This window comes from Perna viridis, chromosome 11, assembly GCF_037379345.1.
Source record: "Perna viridis isolate PV_CMFRI_1.1 ecotype Kerala chromosome 11, ASM3737934v1, whole genome shotgun sequence".
Taxonomy (NCBI): domain Eukaryota; kingdom Metazoa; phylum Mollusca; class Bivalvia; order Mytilida; family Mytilidae; genus Perna; species Perna viridis.
Genome location: NC_142455.1, coordinates 7,296,010 through 7,312,747, shown reverse-complemented (window position 1 = coordinate 7,312,747; position 16,738 = coordinate 7,296,010). Strand labels below are relative to the sequence as shown.

Genomic DNA, 16,738 nt, shown 5'->3' with positions numbered 1-16,738 from the left:
ACCCCAAGTTACGCCTTTCCGAATGAATCTTTTAACTGCGACTGGAGAAGTTTCAGAATTTTTTGGTATTGTACCCTTAGAAATAAGATTAGGTGGTCGGTTATGTAAACACAGTTTTTACTCGCTAAAATTAATGATGCTGCCATTTTAGGCACAGATTTTCTTCAAAAATTTAATGTCGATTTACTTTTTACAAAAGGGTGTTTGAGAGTCGGGAATGAGTTTATTCCCATCTTTACCACACAAGGCGACGAATCGTGTTGTTGCGTGTCAATAACGGAAAATGTTGAAATTCCGCCATCAAGCGAAATAATAAAAGGCAGTGCTTTTGGTCCATTGAAATACGGATCTGTTGGAATTGTAGAAATGAAACAAGACTTTGTTGATAAATCTAGTTTACTGGTTGCACGTGCCGTAGTGAAACACACGGCAAATGATTTTCCTTGACGTGTCGCAAACCTTAGTGACAAACCAGTGATAGTATATAAGAACACAGTAGCAGGTATTTTTGAACCTGTAGAGGTTGAGCAAATGGTGCCTAATGAAAGTTCACGAAATCGCGTACGTTGTGTTAAAACGATTGAGAAAAAGTTACCAAAACATTTAGTAAATGTTTTAAAGAAAGCCTCTTAAAAACTAGATAAAGAACAGACCGAAGAATTGAACGATTTTTTATGTTATTATCAAGACGTATTTTCTAAGTCATCGTCCGATATTGGTTATACGGAGCTCGTTAAACACGAAATAAATACAGGGGACACAAAACCCATAAAACAAAGACCGTACAGGTTACCCTTGGCAAAACGCGAGGCGGCGATGAAGGAAATCGACGATATGGCCTCTCGGGGTATTATTGAGCCTTCTAACTCTGCTTGGTGCTCACCGGTTGTCATGGTGACAAAGAAAGTAGAAAATAAAATAAGATTTTGCTGCGACTTCAGAAAACTAAACGCAGTATCCCAAAATGATTGTCAACCTTTACCCCGAATAGACGACACATTGGAAGCGTTAAACGGAAATAAATGGTCTTCAACCCTCGATATGTGTTCTGGGTACTGGCAATGTGGCCTTGAAAAGAACGATCGAGATCCCCGGAAGCGGTCTATGGCAGTTCCGAGTACTATGTTTCGGTTTAAGTGGAGCACCCGCCACTTTCGATAGGCTAGTTGAAAAGATCTTTTCATGTTTAACCTGGAAGATATGTATGATGTATTTGGACGATATCATCGTGTTTTCAAAAGATTTTGACCAATATCTGAAAAACTTAAGTGTAGTTTGTGATCGTTTACGGCAGTCAAATTTAAAGCTTCACCCTGATAAGTGTGTTTTAACACAAACTGAAGTAACCTTTTTAGGCCACAAAGTAACGAAAGACAGAATTAGTACCGATAACTCAAAAATCGACACGGTCCGAGATTGGCCGGTCCTGAGAAACGTCAAAGAAACCCGTAGTTTTGTAGGTTTTTGTTCTTATTATCGACGTTTCGTTAAAGACTTTTCTTCGATTGCAAAACCCCTACACAAATTGACAGAGAAAGGCACAAAGTTTGCTTGGACTGATGCATGTCAACACTTCAATACTATGAAAGAATTATTAATAGCCGTACCAGTGCTAGGTTACCCTGAAAATGAAGGGGAATTCATACTAGATTGTGATGCAAGTTTCTTTGGATGGGGAAGTCCTTTCTCAATTGCAAAATAAAGTTGAGAAACCAGTATCGTATTTCAGGAAGACATTTTCCAAGTGTGAAACAAACTATTGTGTCACTCGAAAAGAGCTATTGGCTATTGTTAAGGCTATCAAAAATTTTCACTATTACTTATTTGGTCGAAAATTCACTTTCCGTACCGACCACGGGTCCCTACGGTGGTTGATGAATTTTACGGAACCGGAAGGGCAGCTGGCCCGTTGGTTGGAAGTGCTTGGTAGTTATGATTTTACAATTATACCTAGGGCAGGTCGAATTCATGGGAATGCCGATGGTCTTAGCCGCCGGCCATGTCCTAACAGTTGCTCACATTGTCTACGAAGGGAGACAAAAGAACATTGCTCAGGAGGATCTGAAATTAAAGCCTACGTTGATAATTCAGATCTAGTACCTTCTAGTGAGCTTAACACACCGACCGATACAAACAGTGAAAATAATGAAATTAGGAAGTCACAAAATGAGTTAGGAGATATGCACACTGATGCACTTACTATTAATAAGGGCGTGCGTATGTTCTCATTTGACAACTCAATGAAAACACAGTACGACTCTGTAAACCAACATGACCCGGTTAGCTCACTGAAAATCGTGAACTCGAATAAGGATAGATCGTTGACAGTTCGTGAAACGTCGCAAGACGTTAACGTCGGTGATTTAACAAGTAGAATCGAGTGTGAGCACGAAACTCGAGTGGTGAAGAAAGAATTGATGGAGAGTAAGAATGACAGTAAAAATCCTGAAAATAAGTGGTTGAGCAATAGAGTAGAAATAATGCAAGAACAAGAGAATGACAAAATTTTAAGACTTGTCCGTAAATGGGTAGAGAATTCAGTTAAACCGTTTTGGTCTGATGTCTCAAAATACTGTCCAGAAGTACAATACTGGAGTCGTTTGGATTCTTTTGAAATAAAAAAGGGGTTCTGTACAAAAAGTTTGAAAATGAACAGGGGGATGAAATTTCCTGGTTGTTAGTCATGCCGGAGAGTTTGAAAGTTTCTATTTTGCAACATTTGCATGATAGTGCAATGGGTGGTGGTCATCTAGGTGTTAAAAAGACCCTTAGTAAAGTACGAGAGCGATATTTTTGGTTTGGGATAAGAAAGTTTGTGGAGCAATGGTGTCGCAAATGTGACGTTTGCGCGAGTCGCAAATCTACTGATAGTAAACCAAGAGCACCAATGTGTCAATATCAATTTGGGACACGTTTGGAGCGTGTAGCTATAGATAGTCTTTGTTCTCTACCTACTTCGGAAAGTGGAAACAAATATTTGTTAGTCATTGGTGACTATTTCACCAAATTTGTACATGCAGTTCCCATTGAAAACCAAGAGGCTGTTACGGTATCTCGAGTCTTTGTTAACAATCTTGTTTCTTTATTCGGTGTCCCTATACAAGTGCATACGGACCAAGGGGCTAATTTCGAGTCACAATTGTTTCAGGAAACCTGAAAGCTCCTTGGTATAGACAAAACTCGTACCTCGGTAATGAGACCCCAATCTGATGGAATGGTAGAGCGCTATATGCGGACAATTTTAAGTATGCTAGCATCATTTGTATCAAACCACCACCAGAGGGATTGGGACCAAGTGGTTCCTCTCGTCATGATGACCTCTCGGTCGTCGGTTCATGAGAGCACTGGGGTTACCCCATGTAAAATGATGTTCTGTCAAGATGTCCATTTGCCAGTTGATCTTTTATACGGCAAACTTCAATTGACAAATATGACCCCCACAAGTAATATTATCAGTTTTCCTGAACAGCTTGAACAGCAAATAAAAGAGGTTCATGCGTTTGCACAATGAAAAAGATGTATGACCACAGAATTAAACATAATAATTTTAATATTGGTGATCCTGTCTGGTACTACCAATACAAACGGAAAGTTGGTCAAAACCCCAAACTGCGAAGGCCTTGGCATGGGCCTTTTACAGTTATCAGTAAATTTAATGATGTGCTATATCGCATACAATTAAGCTCGAGGAGTCGAGCCAAATTTGTACACCATGACAAATTAAAGTTATATGAGGGTGACAGTAGATCCAAATGATCTCCCTGTCAAGATTGTTAATATAATTATATTACTATATTTGTATGTCGCTATTGTTCTGAAATAACTCATTTTTGAGACCAAACAAACATGAACATGTATTGTGGTACTTTAAAATTGTTAATATTATGTTAGGGTGTGGTCTCTAGTGGATTGCATTGCAATTTTACTATGTCTATTGGAGTTGACTTAACGTATTTGGAGTGAAATTTTAGAAACTATATCATTAAGTATGTCTTATTTATTTTGTAGCATAAATGGTTGTGTATCATTTGTGATGATCTAGCATTTGATAAACGTTGAAGTGCCGAGCGGCATATTATGGAGCGGCACAGCCCTTTCGGGTGGAAATGTCCCTTATGTAAGAAATTGTTTCCCCGGAAGCAGTCATTGCATGGTTGTGAGGTTACAGAAACTGACATGATCTGTTTTGAACAGGAATAAGAGGGATGGGGGCTGATATACAAATGGAGAGATACAGAAAAAAGGAAGTGATAACAAAAATAAAACACCTAATGAATAGCAGCAAGAGATACCAATCAAACCACGAAGAAATTATGCTCCTTCTGAGAGAAGTACCAAAACCTGTATTACTGGTATAAGCGATAGAATTATGTCCGAAAAAGAAAAAGAGGATACCAGGAATCTAATAAAAAACCGTAGAAGAGCAAAAGATGTAATAGAGGATAATGAATCCTAAACCAAAAAAAGGAAACTCAAGGAAATAGATGAAAATTTCATGAAAATCAAAGCAGTTCTTAAGGACCTCTCATCAGAGATAGGCCAAGATTTAAGCGTCACACTGGAAACGAAGAAAGAAGAGAGCACAGAAATTGAACTGCATGCTTCTAATGAAGAAATTGTAGAACTCAGTTCTTCGAATCAAATTAAGAAAAATAAATCGTTGAAATCCTCTACAGCCTCCCCCTCATCTTCCTCCTCCTCTTCATCTGGCTCCTACCCAGAAGAAGCAAACACAGTAGTTATTGGACCAGCAAGTCTACCTGAAAGGAATACCCTGACTTCACCCATGACCGAAGAGATGGACACTCACTTGCAGTACCTGCAAGAATGTCAGGAGAATATGGTGGCGTTAAATATAGGTGGAGTGAAATTTGAGACCAGCAAACCCACTCTTCGCTCGGACCCATCTTCAATCTTTGCCCTGATGCTAAATCCAAACAGTGCATTTCGCCCATCAAACAACGCAGTTTCAACCGTGATCCAGCCCATTTCAAAATCATTCTGAACTATTTAAGAAACAATTGCAATGTAGAAAAAAGATACCTACCAAGAAAACACCATTATCTCAATGAATTGGCACAAGAGGCAAAATTTTATGAGCTATTTGGTTTGAAAGCAATAGTGGAAGAAAGGCTGAATGATTTGTGTGCCTGCAAATTGAGTGCAATGTGAGAGAGAGCGTGTATAAATCAGTTGTTGTTATTAAATGTTTCATATTTATTTTCAAATATTGGTACTAAAAGAAAAAACAAAGTACTGAAGCACTGACGTTGTTGTGATGAAAAAAAGTACTAGTGGTGTTAAAGTTGTGAATGTCCCTTAATTGAATTCTTTCTATTCCTTCCAATTTGGGACAAAATCCTGTAAGAAGGGGGCAGTGTAATGCGGACTACCCCCCCCCTTTTGTGTTGATTTTACATAGTTTGTAGACATATTTGACGGAAAGGTATTATGTGTTTATTAACATTTAAATGTTGTTTGTTGTTCACAACTACGGCTAACGCTAATCTTTGTTGTTTAAGTGAAATGTATTGTTACTCGATAGTTTTAGACTCGACGAAATATCGTCGGTTCTGAGTTTTCAAAGAAGTTTAGTAAACGGAAAACCAGTCAACCTACTCATTTTAAACTGTATGGAAACTTTATGCTACTCCCGTTGTGTGTAATCGAGTTAAAAAGTAATTCCAGTCCATTGTCTTCAATAAAAAGCGTGGAAACATTTTATTTTGTCCAAGTTCGGTGTTGTTTACTTTTTCATTAGCCGGCACTACCAGCCGTGATATTTTTAGATAAAATGCACTGATTGGTTAATAACTATTGTTGAAATATAAGGCGCCTCTTGATTGGCTGAGCGGTTGTTATAAAAGTGCTGGACAGTACCGGAAACAGAGAGTCTAGATTACGTCACCCAAAAAGTTCTGAAGTTATCGAGGCGGCGACTTTTAAAATGTCTGAGGTGCTTTCAGAAAGCGCAAAAGTTAGTAGTTGAACAATTGATTAATGTTGTTGTGTTATGAAATCTAGAGTGCTAGATGGTTGATATATGTTTGCTGTGTGGCTAGATTTTACTATTTTATTTCTATTTGTTTCGGTGCAAAACTCCGGTGACAAATTCCGGGTGTGAATTCAAGGAGCAATTTATCGGTGCAAATTCCGGGAGCAATTTATCGGTGCAAATTACGGGAGCAAATTCTCGATGCAAATTCAAGGTGAAAGTTTTGGATGCAAATCCCAGGAGCAAATCCTTGGTGCAAATCCTAGGTACAAAATAATGTTGAAATACTGAATAGTAATAGTGTTCATGATCCGTAACTAGCGCAGTATAAATATAATTATTTAAATAGCGATGTATGTCATTGTCCATGTAGACTCATGTCAGGGAAATCGTCATAATAAGTAGTCCGATAAAGCTGTAAGTTTCCGTGTATAGTTTAATATATATACAGGGATTGTGATGTTCAATATCTAAAATTGACAAAGTGACGTAAGATGTTCGGTCGAAGTTTAAAGTAATGTTAGACCTGTCCAAGTACCCAAAGAGCCGAGCTGTTCCGCTCATTTTCTCAACATTATTTGTGATTAATAAAATATTCATTTTTCGTTCAACTCTTGTCTTGCTATAGTTCCCTCACTTTTATCCTTTAGCGCATTTGGCGAAGTTTGTAACTCGCTAGACCTAATGCCCTATTGCGAAACCATATTATCCCAATCTTGATGTAACGCAGCCTCCTCCGGTGATTTGAATCTAGCACCCGAGGGGGGCATTACAATATTTGGTTATTAAGGTGAAAATTACATAGGATACTGCAAGGGCTTCGGTCGTATTAAATATTAAATATGGCCGCCAATCATGAATCAAATTGTTTAAAAAAAAATTGGAAAAATACATGGAGCCGTAGAAACAGATTTAAAATGCTGCTGTGACTACTGTTTCTGGGGGGGGAGCGACCTCGCTCAATAGTAACATAACAAATAAGTCCCATCATGTTTTGACTCTGTCGATTAAATTTACTTAGAAATTTATGTAAAAAAGTTAAAGATTAAAGTATGACTGAAAACATTTATTTATATCCATGGAAGGTTCTGTATCGAGCAACATGGTTCCATCTTTGCTGATAGTAGTATCTCCCAGGTCCGAACCTATACCGAGGTTTCTGGTAGCTGTGTCCCTCGATCATTACTTGCACCTTTTTTTTCTCTTTACAACTTTCTTTACAGCATATGCCGTCATCTGATTTGTTTGTTTCACATCCGGTACAAGGGCGAGCAGACGAGGATTTGCTTGGGCAGTTTTTAGGAACGTTGCAAGACATCACTGTTTGATAAATAGAAAGAAAAAGGATTATGTACTTTATACCATTCCTTGACTTTTTAATCAATCATGATCAAAAATATTTGAAAATTTGCAACATTTACCAATCGCATACTATTCATGCTAGAATTTTCTTTATATAGCAGTTTAGTCAAATGCATGTTTTTGTACTATTAAATTAAGCAAACCCAAGAAAAAAATTTAAACGTACTTACTTGTAAATTTGTTGTCTACAAACAGAAATGAAATGCAACCATAGAAGAAACAACATGACAGAATTATGATACATCTCAATTGTCTGCAGAACCAAAATAAAACAAGATTGGGATTTGTTCTTGATATATATGCTTACACCAAGACATGCAATGGTTTAAAATCCCTTTTCAGTAACATATAGTCTTACTACGATCTATGTTCAAAAAGTGTGTAGATGATAATTATAGAAGATTATTATAAAATGAAGAAATAATTTTCTCGGTGTGGATCATTATCATGTTATCTAAGATTATAATGAAAAGTGTCGTAATATTGATTTTCTCTTGAAACTGCTGGTGCGATCGATGTTAACTTATAGATGATCAAATACTTACCAACCCAAACTTCCGGTGGCGACTTAACCTTCTCTGGTGAACATAGATCACAAAATTCTGGTGCCGTAGCGCTTTCAACTGAAATAAGTGGAATGTTAATTGTTTAATATATACAATTGAACACTTTAAGTAATCAATGCAATGTGTTGAATATAGTTTATTTACAAACCAGATCAAAGTATCTAAAATGTTTTAATATATTTTTGGACTTAACATTACCTAAACACTTGAAAGAAAATCAAAGCCGTGAAAAATGTATTGTAAATATTATGATATAACTTGTCACTCGCTGTACTGTAGATACACTTTGTTTTAAACACCTTAAATATAATGTTCGTACGTACTTAGCTCTGATCCAAAGAGGACAAGTCCACCCTCTCCAACATTGTTCCAGGTAACACATCTATATTTGAATTTTCCATTGGTACCAGGTTGCCTTTAAAGATATTTAAGACATGTTTTCTTTCGTTCTGACTAATTGACTAATTTGTATGCTTACATATGGATATTTAAAATATCAACAAAGCATACACATATTTGGTCCAAAAACTACTCATTAAACATTACGACCATATTTGAAGGTATTCAATAGAATAGAAAAAAGAAATGTGACATACTATATATATATATATATATATATATATATATATATATGATCCTCTATCCTACATAATAACATCTAAATGAAATGTCCCGTACTACCATACATCGTGTACTAAGTTACAGCCCTAGATTAATCCTACGAGGAGGAATGACCCGGCCTGCGAAAGCTATATTTTATATAGCCTAGCTGGCCGAGTGGTCTAGGGCGCTGGACTTTGTGCAGGCGGTGTTGCCATAGATGTCACAGCGGTACGAGTTTGAGTCACGCGGAGGGAACGACCAAAAATTTGCATCGCAAATTTGACAGTTCTAACATCGTTGGGAATTTTTCAGACCTTTCTATACGTGTACATATCTTCCCTTTATCAATTTGATCCGATGGAGCAGTGTAGCGAATAGAGTCGTCACATTCTGAGACGTTGTATATATATATATTTAATCAAAATCGATTGTTGTAAAATTTTGAAATGCATATTAAGAAGTGTTTACAAAATTCACATACCTAAGAACATTTTTGAACACTAAAAATATTGTACCTGTGTATAAGATACTGCCCATTTCTCTCCAAACAAACGATATCAGTAGACGTTCCTCCCATTTTTAACACCACTTCATGAGCACTTGTAAATGTAGCTTTAGCTTTCGTGGCGTCGTTATACAATATAGTGCCTTGCCAGTTACATGGCCAGCTACAGAACGCATTTACTGAAATTCGTGAATGGATGCCTTATATGATCTTTTAAAGTTAATTTCATAACTATGAGCTATGAATAATCAGTTATATTGTTTTCTATAGGAAGAGAATGAATCAAGTTATTTCAAAATCGCAAGATTAGTAAATATTTAGAAAACCCTCCTTAAATGTACATGATTACTTAATTTGTATATTATAAACTATCTTACCTTTATTTCCTTGGAGACAAAATAGAGACAATACAACTAAGAACATCATATCTATTCTTTTCATTCAGACAACACACCATACTGCCTCTTTATATATAAACATTTTTCAATTTTTATAGCACCCAAGTCCTTTCATATGCACAAGCATATCAATGCATTTTTACTGGCTTGTCAGCGAAACATTTGAGCGACCCAAACTTTTTATTTTTTTTTATTTTGCTCATTTACGTTTTACAGCATGCTATATTATTTTTTAAAGAAAATAGGATCATTGCTCGATATAATTTTGTAATATTTAAATGATTGGTTCAATGATTAATAGTATCACAGTTTTATATACGTATATGCCAATTTCAATTTTAGGGCGGTAGTGTTTGTAAATAAATAGTCCTGTCTCCACTACCAAGAAAAAAACCTGGCCTCCATATTCTATTTACAATATGATGGAAATAAATAATATTGCCGTCTGGCGTTTGAAAAAAATAAGTCTATTTCTCTAATGGTTGAAATTGAAAAATATTGTATCCCGACAATTAATGTCAACCCCCCATTCCCCTTCAGAATTATATGATTGTCCCCTGTACTGCAGAAACTAAAAAAAAAAAAAGCAATAACAGATGTTTCCATCGAAAAGTTTAAAAAACGCAACGATGTCCAAGATTTCACAATAAGATGCCCAATAAATCTATATTGTTAGAATAGATCTCATTTACATACATATGTTACAGATTTTTAAAGTTTGGTTTGATTTCCACAATGATTTCTTTACATTTTCATAGCACTTTTTTCGGTTAAAAAAAGAAAATACTTTTATAAGTGCTGACGTGAATTGAAAGATTATAAAAATATCGCTTTGTAACGAATCATTTAAATAAACTGCGAAAATAACATAAATGAAAACCGTAAGTTAACATACTGTCCGAGAAAAATCTAGTGTGCATTACAGCTTACAATTCGGAAGTGCATACTGAATTAAAAAAGTAATCAAAGGAACCAAGGTTATAGCGGTAATGAAAAGAATGTTATCCAGGGACAAAGACCAGACATGGAAAACAGACATACACAACAAAGAACATAAAGTAACTAAAATTATACATACAAGACAGACGGTTCCAAACATAAAAATACGAGATGCTGAATAATTTCCAAGGAGATAGTTATCCACCAAATACCATGTAAATTAAACTTCTACATGCAACCATACGGTCTTAAAAATGAAATAAAATTGCTCATGAAAAAAAAACACAAAACGAATAACAATTACAAATAAACAAACAAACAAAAGACAAAATAAAACAAAAACAAACAAACAAACAATCAATCAACAATCATTAGACTACAGGTTCCTGGCCTGTTACAGGTACGTAACGTATGTAGCAGAGTTAAACTTGTTTTTGAGTGCTCAACTCTCCCTTAACCTGATACATGGTTGGGAAAATTACAACAATAAAGCGATTTATAAAAATATGTCGAATTTTGATTATAATTTTGAGATCGGTACGTAATATAAACACCGTAAGAATTAAAACAAAAGACAACAAGCTGTATCTACCTCGAAAGTATTTGCTTTGCAGTAAGCTAGTTCACAATCCAAAAGCACACTAAGTATTTTTAAACAAATGTATCAATAAAAACACGTCCAATAGGATCAGTAAAAAATATCTTAAAATGTCTAAGCAAAACAAAGTCTTCGTAAAAATGATAAGGTAAAAAGGGATGACGCCATCACAGCAATGTTATAAAGACTTAAACAGTTATTCATATTTTCATTTATCTCTGATTTATGTGTGTTTTTGTTTTGTTTTGTTTTTTTTTTACAACTTATATAGACTGAATTATTACAATGATAACAAAATTTAAGATTACTGAATATGAGTCCATATCCAAGAAGTACTGAACATATGTTAATTGTAAAAGAAAAAAAATGTCTATAACAGCTAAAAATCGACGATTACATATTTTCATAGAGAGATACGTTAGTTTTCTTTCCGCTTGAAAGAAATTACCATAAACGATAAAATATCCTAATAAATTTATTGGAGATAAGTACTGTAATCTGTTTGGTTAAAATAATTTTGTTATATCTCAGTGGATTAAAAAAATATTGACACGCCCCTATTCAGTTAAATTCAAAGCTACTTTTTCCACAATAAAGATAGAAATATGTTTTAAAATTAATTGATAAGAATTGGCTATGACAAAAATTTTGTCTATTGAAAAATAACATAAATATTCCATGTGCATATTTTGTTTATTGCACTTCGCTCAATAAACACTAGGCAAATGGAAAATTTATGTTTGCTTAGTGAAACTATGCATAACTTACCACAGACAAGGACATACTTATTTATAACGTATGTAATTTGGGGAAATTATACACACAATAAGCAAACGTTTCAACACAGGGGGTATTTCGACCCCTTGAACCCTCATTTTAAATCCGGCACTGGTTAAATAGCTGGAGGGAAAATAAAAGTACCGGAATGATAGATTAAGGCAATTCTGTAAAAAAAATGTAGTAAGACTAACACCGAAGATCATATAACAAAACTCTGCTAAAAATACTGAAAGTAAATGAGCAGTAAGAAAATAGCAGTAACATAGATATTGACTAACAAAATTTAAAACGCTTCTAGTAAGAACATATCTAAACATGTTTTAAACATATGGTATTTTCTCTGCTTTATTCGAGGATGAATTGTGTGAATGAATAATTAGCTTTACCAATGTAGTGATCATTAACGACGAAGGAAGCCTTTTATCTTGATTAATACACATATTGAGTTGGATACTGTTTGATACACTTTTTTAAGCCCAAAACCTCCTCTTAAAATCCCATTGTCTTTATACATATTTTATCTGAAAAAACACGAATTTCATGTGAACATTTCGTGTGAATTTCACGTGAAGGCTCCATTCACCCGAATTTCACATGAACTCTATCACTTAGTTTATTTGCTGAATTCAGGTGAAAATCATGTGAAATAATTTTGCCTGTGTAAGGTTAACATATTTTTTTTTACATATGTGTCAGGTTTTAGTTCGTTTGGTTCGACATTCTTTTTTTTTATCTTTCAGAAGGATATGGGATAAGAATGTCTTTTATTGCCATATATAATATAACGTACCCTTTCGGCATAACGGTCTGCTGCAACAAATTGCTTCATTTTTTATGAGTGCTACTGTTCATCCATTTTTTTACTGTTTAAACAGTGATGTGATTGATGCACCACGATGATTTCGGGGTCCAGGTCATATTCATATGTTTTTTGTAGAATTCGGGTAAGATTGAGCAAATAATGAACTTAAAACCCTTCATTTATCGAAATCACTACCTCTTTTTTCTTAAATATTTTGTTCCGTAGCATTCTCAGCATCCCTCTTTATATCGTTCTTTCCAAGATTGGTCACTCTTGGGGTTTTCTTTCTTAGTTAAACGTCAAAGCATAAGTACGTCTAACATTCGTAGATAACTCGAATATCGAAAGTTAACGACTGGTTTATTCGGGTAGTTTAGTAAATATCAACAGTTAAAGGCTAACTTTTTTTATTTGGATTGCTGTTTATTCAAACCAATTTAATAAACATATTTAGTTCGGACTAAAAGTTGTACATTGGCATTGTTTATTGACGTTAATAACATGAATTGAAACTTATTTTTTAGAAATAGGCATAAAGGGTACTTAAGTGTTTGCATGGGTATGCTTATAGAACTTTTTGTTGTGGCGGAAAAATAGACCGTTGCAGATACCAACAGGCTTTAAAAATCTATAGCTCTATTGACTGTTAAATCAGTTCTTATCTTCGACCAAATTGATAACGAACACTTTTGACTGTATAAATTTTTATATCTTTTTATTAACTCAAAAATCTTATTTATTCTTAACCATAAATGATAAAGTCCGCACCGAATGTGCATCCAAAGAAAAATGGAAGTTTGCCGCATCTATATTGATAATTAAGATAAAATTAAGTAAGTGTCAATGTACAACACACAAAAACCTCGAAATCGTTGATGCCTATGACCAGATACAATAAGAATCCAAATGAAAAAATGTTTCCATTTTCGGTGATGACGGGAAAATCTATTGTTCCATGAATTGATAACTTTTGTAAAATTCAAACACTTTTTGGGCAATGTTTGCGAGTAAATAATTAACTGAATGACTGTGCAACATGCGACATAGTCATCGGTAAGACCCTAAGTAAACTATATCCTACAAAACGGGAAGTGTTGTCAGTGGTTTGCTTGCTTTTTAAGTATCAGTCTTTGTAAGAATCATGCAAGTTTTGAAATATGTGATACACCTAAAAAAGGCTACATACTTTTATTTTTGTCATTTATTTGCTTTTATGATGAAATGTTCGATCATTGATTCCAATCTGTCTGCTCTACGGAAATAGTTATCATTCAAAATCCATTTTATTGTATTTCAGTTGCATGTACAGATTTATCTCCCTTGGATTTGAATTCGATAGTGCAATCTATATAATTTTATCTCAAAAGATCAAAGGTCAAATTTTTGCTATCAGATTGTAAACAAATTTCAAAAATCAAAATATGTAGGCTTTGTTATGATAAAACAAGATGGCGGCAGGGCAGGGTGGACTCGTATGGACTCCAGCCACCTCAGAACTCTATAATTCACACCAAAGCTATAAAACCAGAAGACTTGGGATTTTATGCATACACAAACATATTTTTACCACCAAGAAACGATTATACGCTGAATAATCTAGACCCTGCCGGTAAACCAAATATGGCCGACCTTGACATCACAAACAAAATAAAAGCAAATAAAAACTTTCGAAACGGCCTTTCCATCTTACTCCTTTGCCTCAGCGGAGATGTAGCCAGTAACCCGGGACCAAACTACAAAAATCCTTGCAACGTTTGCGCCAAACCAGCAAAGAAAAATCAAAAAAGGCTGCAATGTGAAGAATGTTGGTACTGGTACCAAACAAAATGCCTAAACATTTCAAATAAGGAATATGACAATATAAAGGAAAAACTGATAACTCACAGTTGGTTTTGTAAACCGTGTTTATTGCCTCAATTTAGCGATTCTTTCTTTGAGGAAAAAATTTGTCAATCAGCTGATTTCGATTACATCCCTTTATCAACTTCAGGTGAAAACATTTACAAATCAGACGACCACATGGACATTTTGAAGAACTCTGTACAATCCGAAAAAGTAATCCAAGCAACCTCATATGTGGTTACATACACATCTATAGCATCCGGAACAAACACGATCATATTATTGATTCACTAGGGAGAAATCTACTCGATATTCGTTTCATATCTGAGACAAAAATAGACGAATCTTTCCCAGATGCCCAATTTAAGATCGATGGATACTCAATAGGGAGATCCGATAGAAATCAGTTCTGCGGGGGAATAATGGCATACATGAGATCAGACATTGCCGGTGATAGAGAACAAAAAATGATTTTAAAAACATTGAATCCATTGGTATAGAAATAAGATGAAAAGATACAAAATGGTTATTTTGTGGGGTCTACAAACCGCCCAGCATGACAGATGAGCAATTCCGCACGGATTTAAGTTCTGTTTTAGACAAAATTATAGCAAATTATGAAAATTATATTTTAATTGGTGATTTTAATTTTGATCAATGTGATAGTGATAAAGGTGCAATTATTTTTGATATCTCTGATATTTTCAATCTGAAAACATCATTAAAAATTAACTTGTTTTACAAAAAATGCCAGACCATCTTTGATAGATTTGATTTAAATGAATCAAGAGTGTGTTTATTAGAAAACTTTTAACTTTGGTACTGGCATAAGTGATGTGCATAATTTTATTGGTGTTCAACTTAAATGTGATTTATCAAAAAAGTCTTTTAAAACTAAATTATGTACAAGTTTTAAAAATTTCGATGAAAATGAATTTTTACTAGATTTACAAAATTATGATTTTAACTTTTCAAATTTTAGTAATGTAAATGATGCTTATGAAAATTTTAATGAACAATTTCTGAAGGTGGCCAACAAGCATGCACCTTATAAAGAGAGAACATTTTGATCACAGCAAGTTCCTTATATGAATAAAGATCTAAAAAGAGCTATATATAAGAGTAAAATGTTGTATAATAGATTTCAAAAAGTAAGATCTGATAGAAACTGGGAATCAGACAGACAACATACCTATTTTATTGAGCGCTGTGCCGGTGCCAACAGTTAAACCCTTTCTTACCAACAAAGGGGGAATATGTCAAAAAGAGACAATAATATCTGATAATAACAAATTAATTATAAATCAAGATGAAGTCAGTGAACTATTTAATGATTTCTTTGTAAATGTTGCAAAAAAACATCGGCAACACGGATGTAAACATAGATGACACCCATCCGAGTATTACCGCCATTAAAGGAAATATGACGGAATGCCAGGACAAAAATTTTTCATTTTCTCAAGTGGATGAGGACTTTGTTAGGAAACGTCTTAACAAGATCAATGTGAAAAAGGCTACTGGCATTGACGGCATATCTCCTAAACTTCTGAGATATGCTAAACCTATTATTGTTCGCCCCCTTACCGACCTTATTAATATGTCCCTATCCTCCTCAGTATTTCCAGACAAGCTCAAGTAGCGCCAATCCATAAAAAGAATAGTGTTCTTGAGAAGGGCAATTACAGGCCTGTCAGTGTCCTTCCAACCATTTCCAAATTTTTGGAAAATTCTATTGAATCTCAGCTGGTCAAGTATTTTGACACTATCTTCAATCCTTATATGGCCGCTTTTCGATCAGGTTTTGGATGTCAGTCAACTTTATTACGTGTGATTGAAGACTGGAAAAAAGCTTTAGATAAAAATGAGCATCTTGCTGCTATTTTGATGGACCTGTCTAAGGCTTCCTCATGATCTACTACTTCTCAAGTTAAAGACTTACGGCCTGTCTACACAAGCTTTAAATTTACTTAACAGCTATTGATCTGAGAGAACGCAATGTGTAAAAATTAACCAAACTCTCAGCTCAATGAAAAATATTTACAAAGGGGTAACACAAGGCTCTATTTTAGGATCTATTTTGTTCAATATTTTTATCAACGATATATTTTATTTTGTTAAGCATTGTTCTCTGTACAACTATGCAGATGATAACATTTTGTCAAAATCGGATAAATCTATTGATGTTGTAATTAAATGTCTACAAGATGATAGCAAAGAGTTAATTGACTGGTTTATCTATAACAAGATGCGGGCAAACCCAGAGAAATGTCAGGCCATATCTCTTGGGAAGAAAACTCATGATAAAAAATGTATTTTTGGTGTAAATGGTATTTCCAATTCATGTGAAG

At 34.6% G+C, this 16,738-nt stretch overlaps 1 protein-coding gene and 1 pseudogene across 1 annotated transcript; one reads left to right on the top strand and one right to left on the bottom strand.

Annotated features, from left to right (window-relative positions):
• The first annotated feature begins 1,655 nt into the window (after positions 1-1,655).
• On the top strand, positions 1,656-5,172 carry LOC148602802 (uncharacterized; annotated as a pseudogene).
• A 2,635-nt stretch (positions 5,173-7,807) lies between these two features.
• On the bottom strand, positions 7,808-9,507 carry LOC148602801 (uncharacterized). Its single transcript, XM_088553320.1, has 4 exons — positions 9,409-9,507; positions 9,042-9,210; positions 8,247-8,338; positions 7,808-7,980 (listed from the first exon to the last, which is right to left on the bottom strand). Exons 1-4 carry the CDS (start codon positions 9,470-9,472, stop codon positions 7,808-7,810), a joined length of 498 nt encoding a protein of 165 aa, XP_088409446.1. The 5' UTR covers positions 9,473-9,507.
• Positions 9,508-16,738: the final 7,231 nt, after the last annotated feature.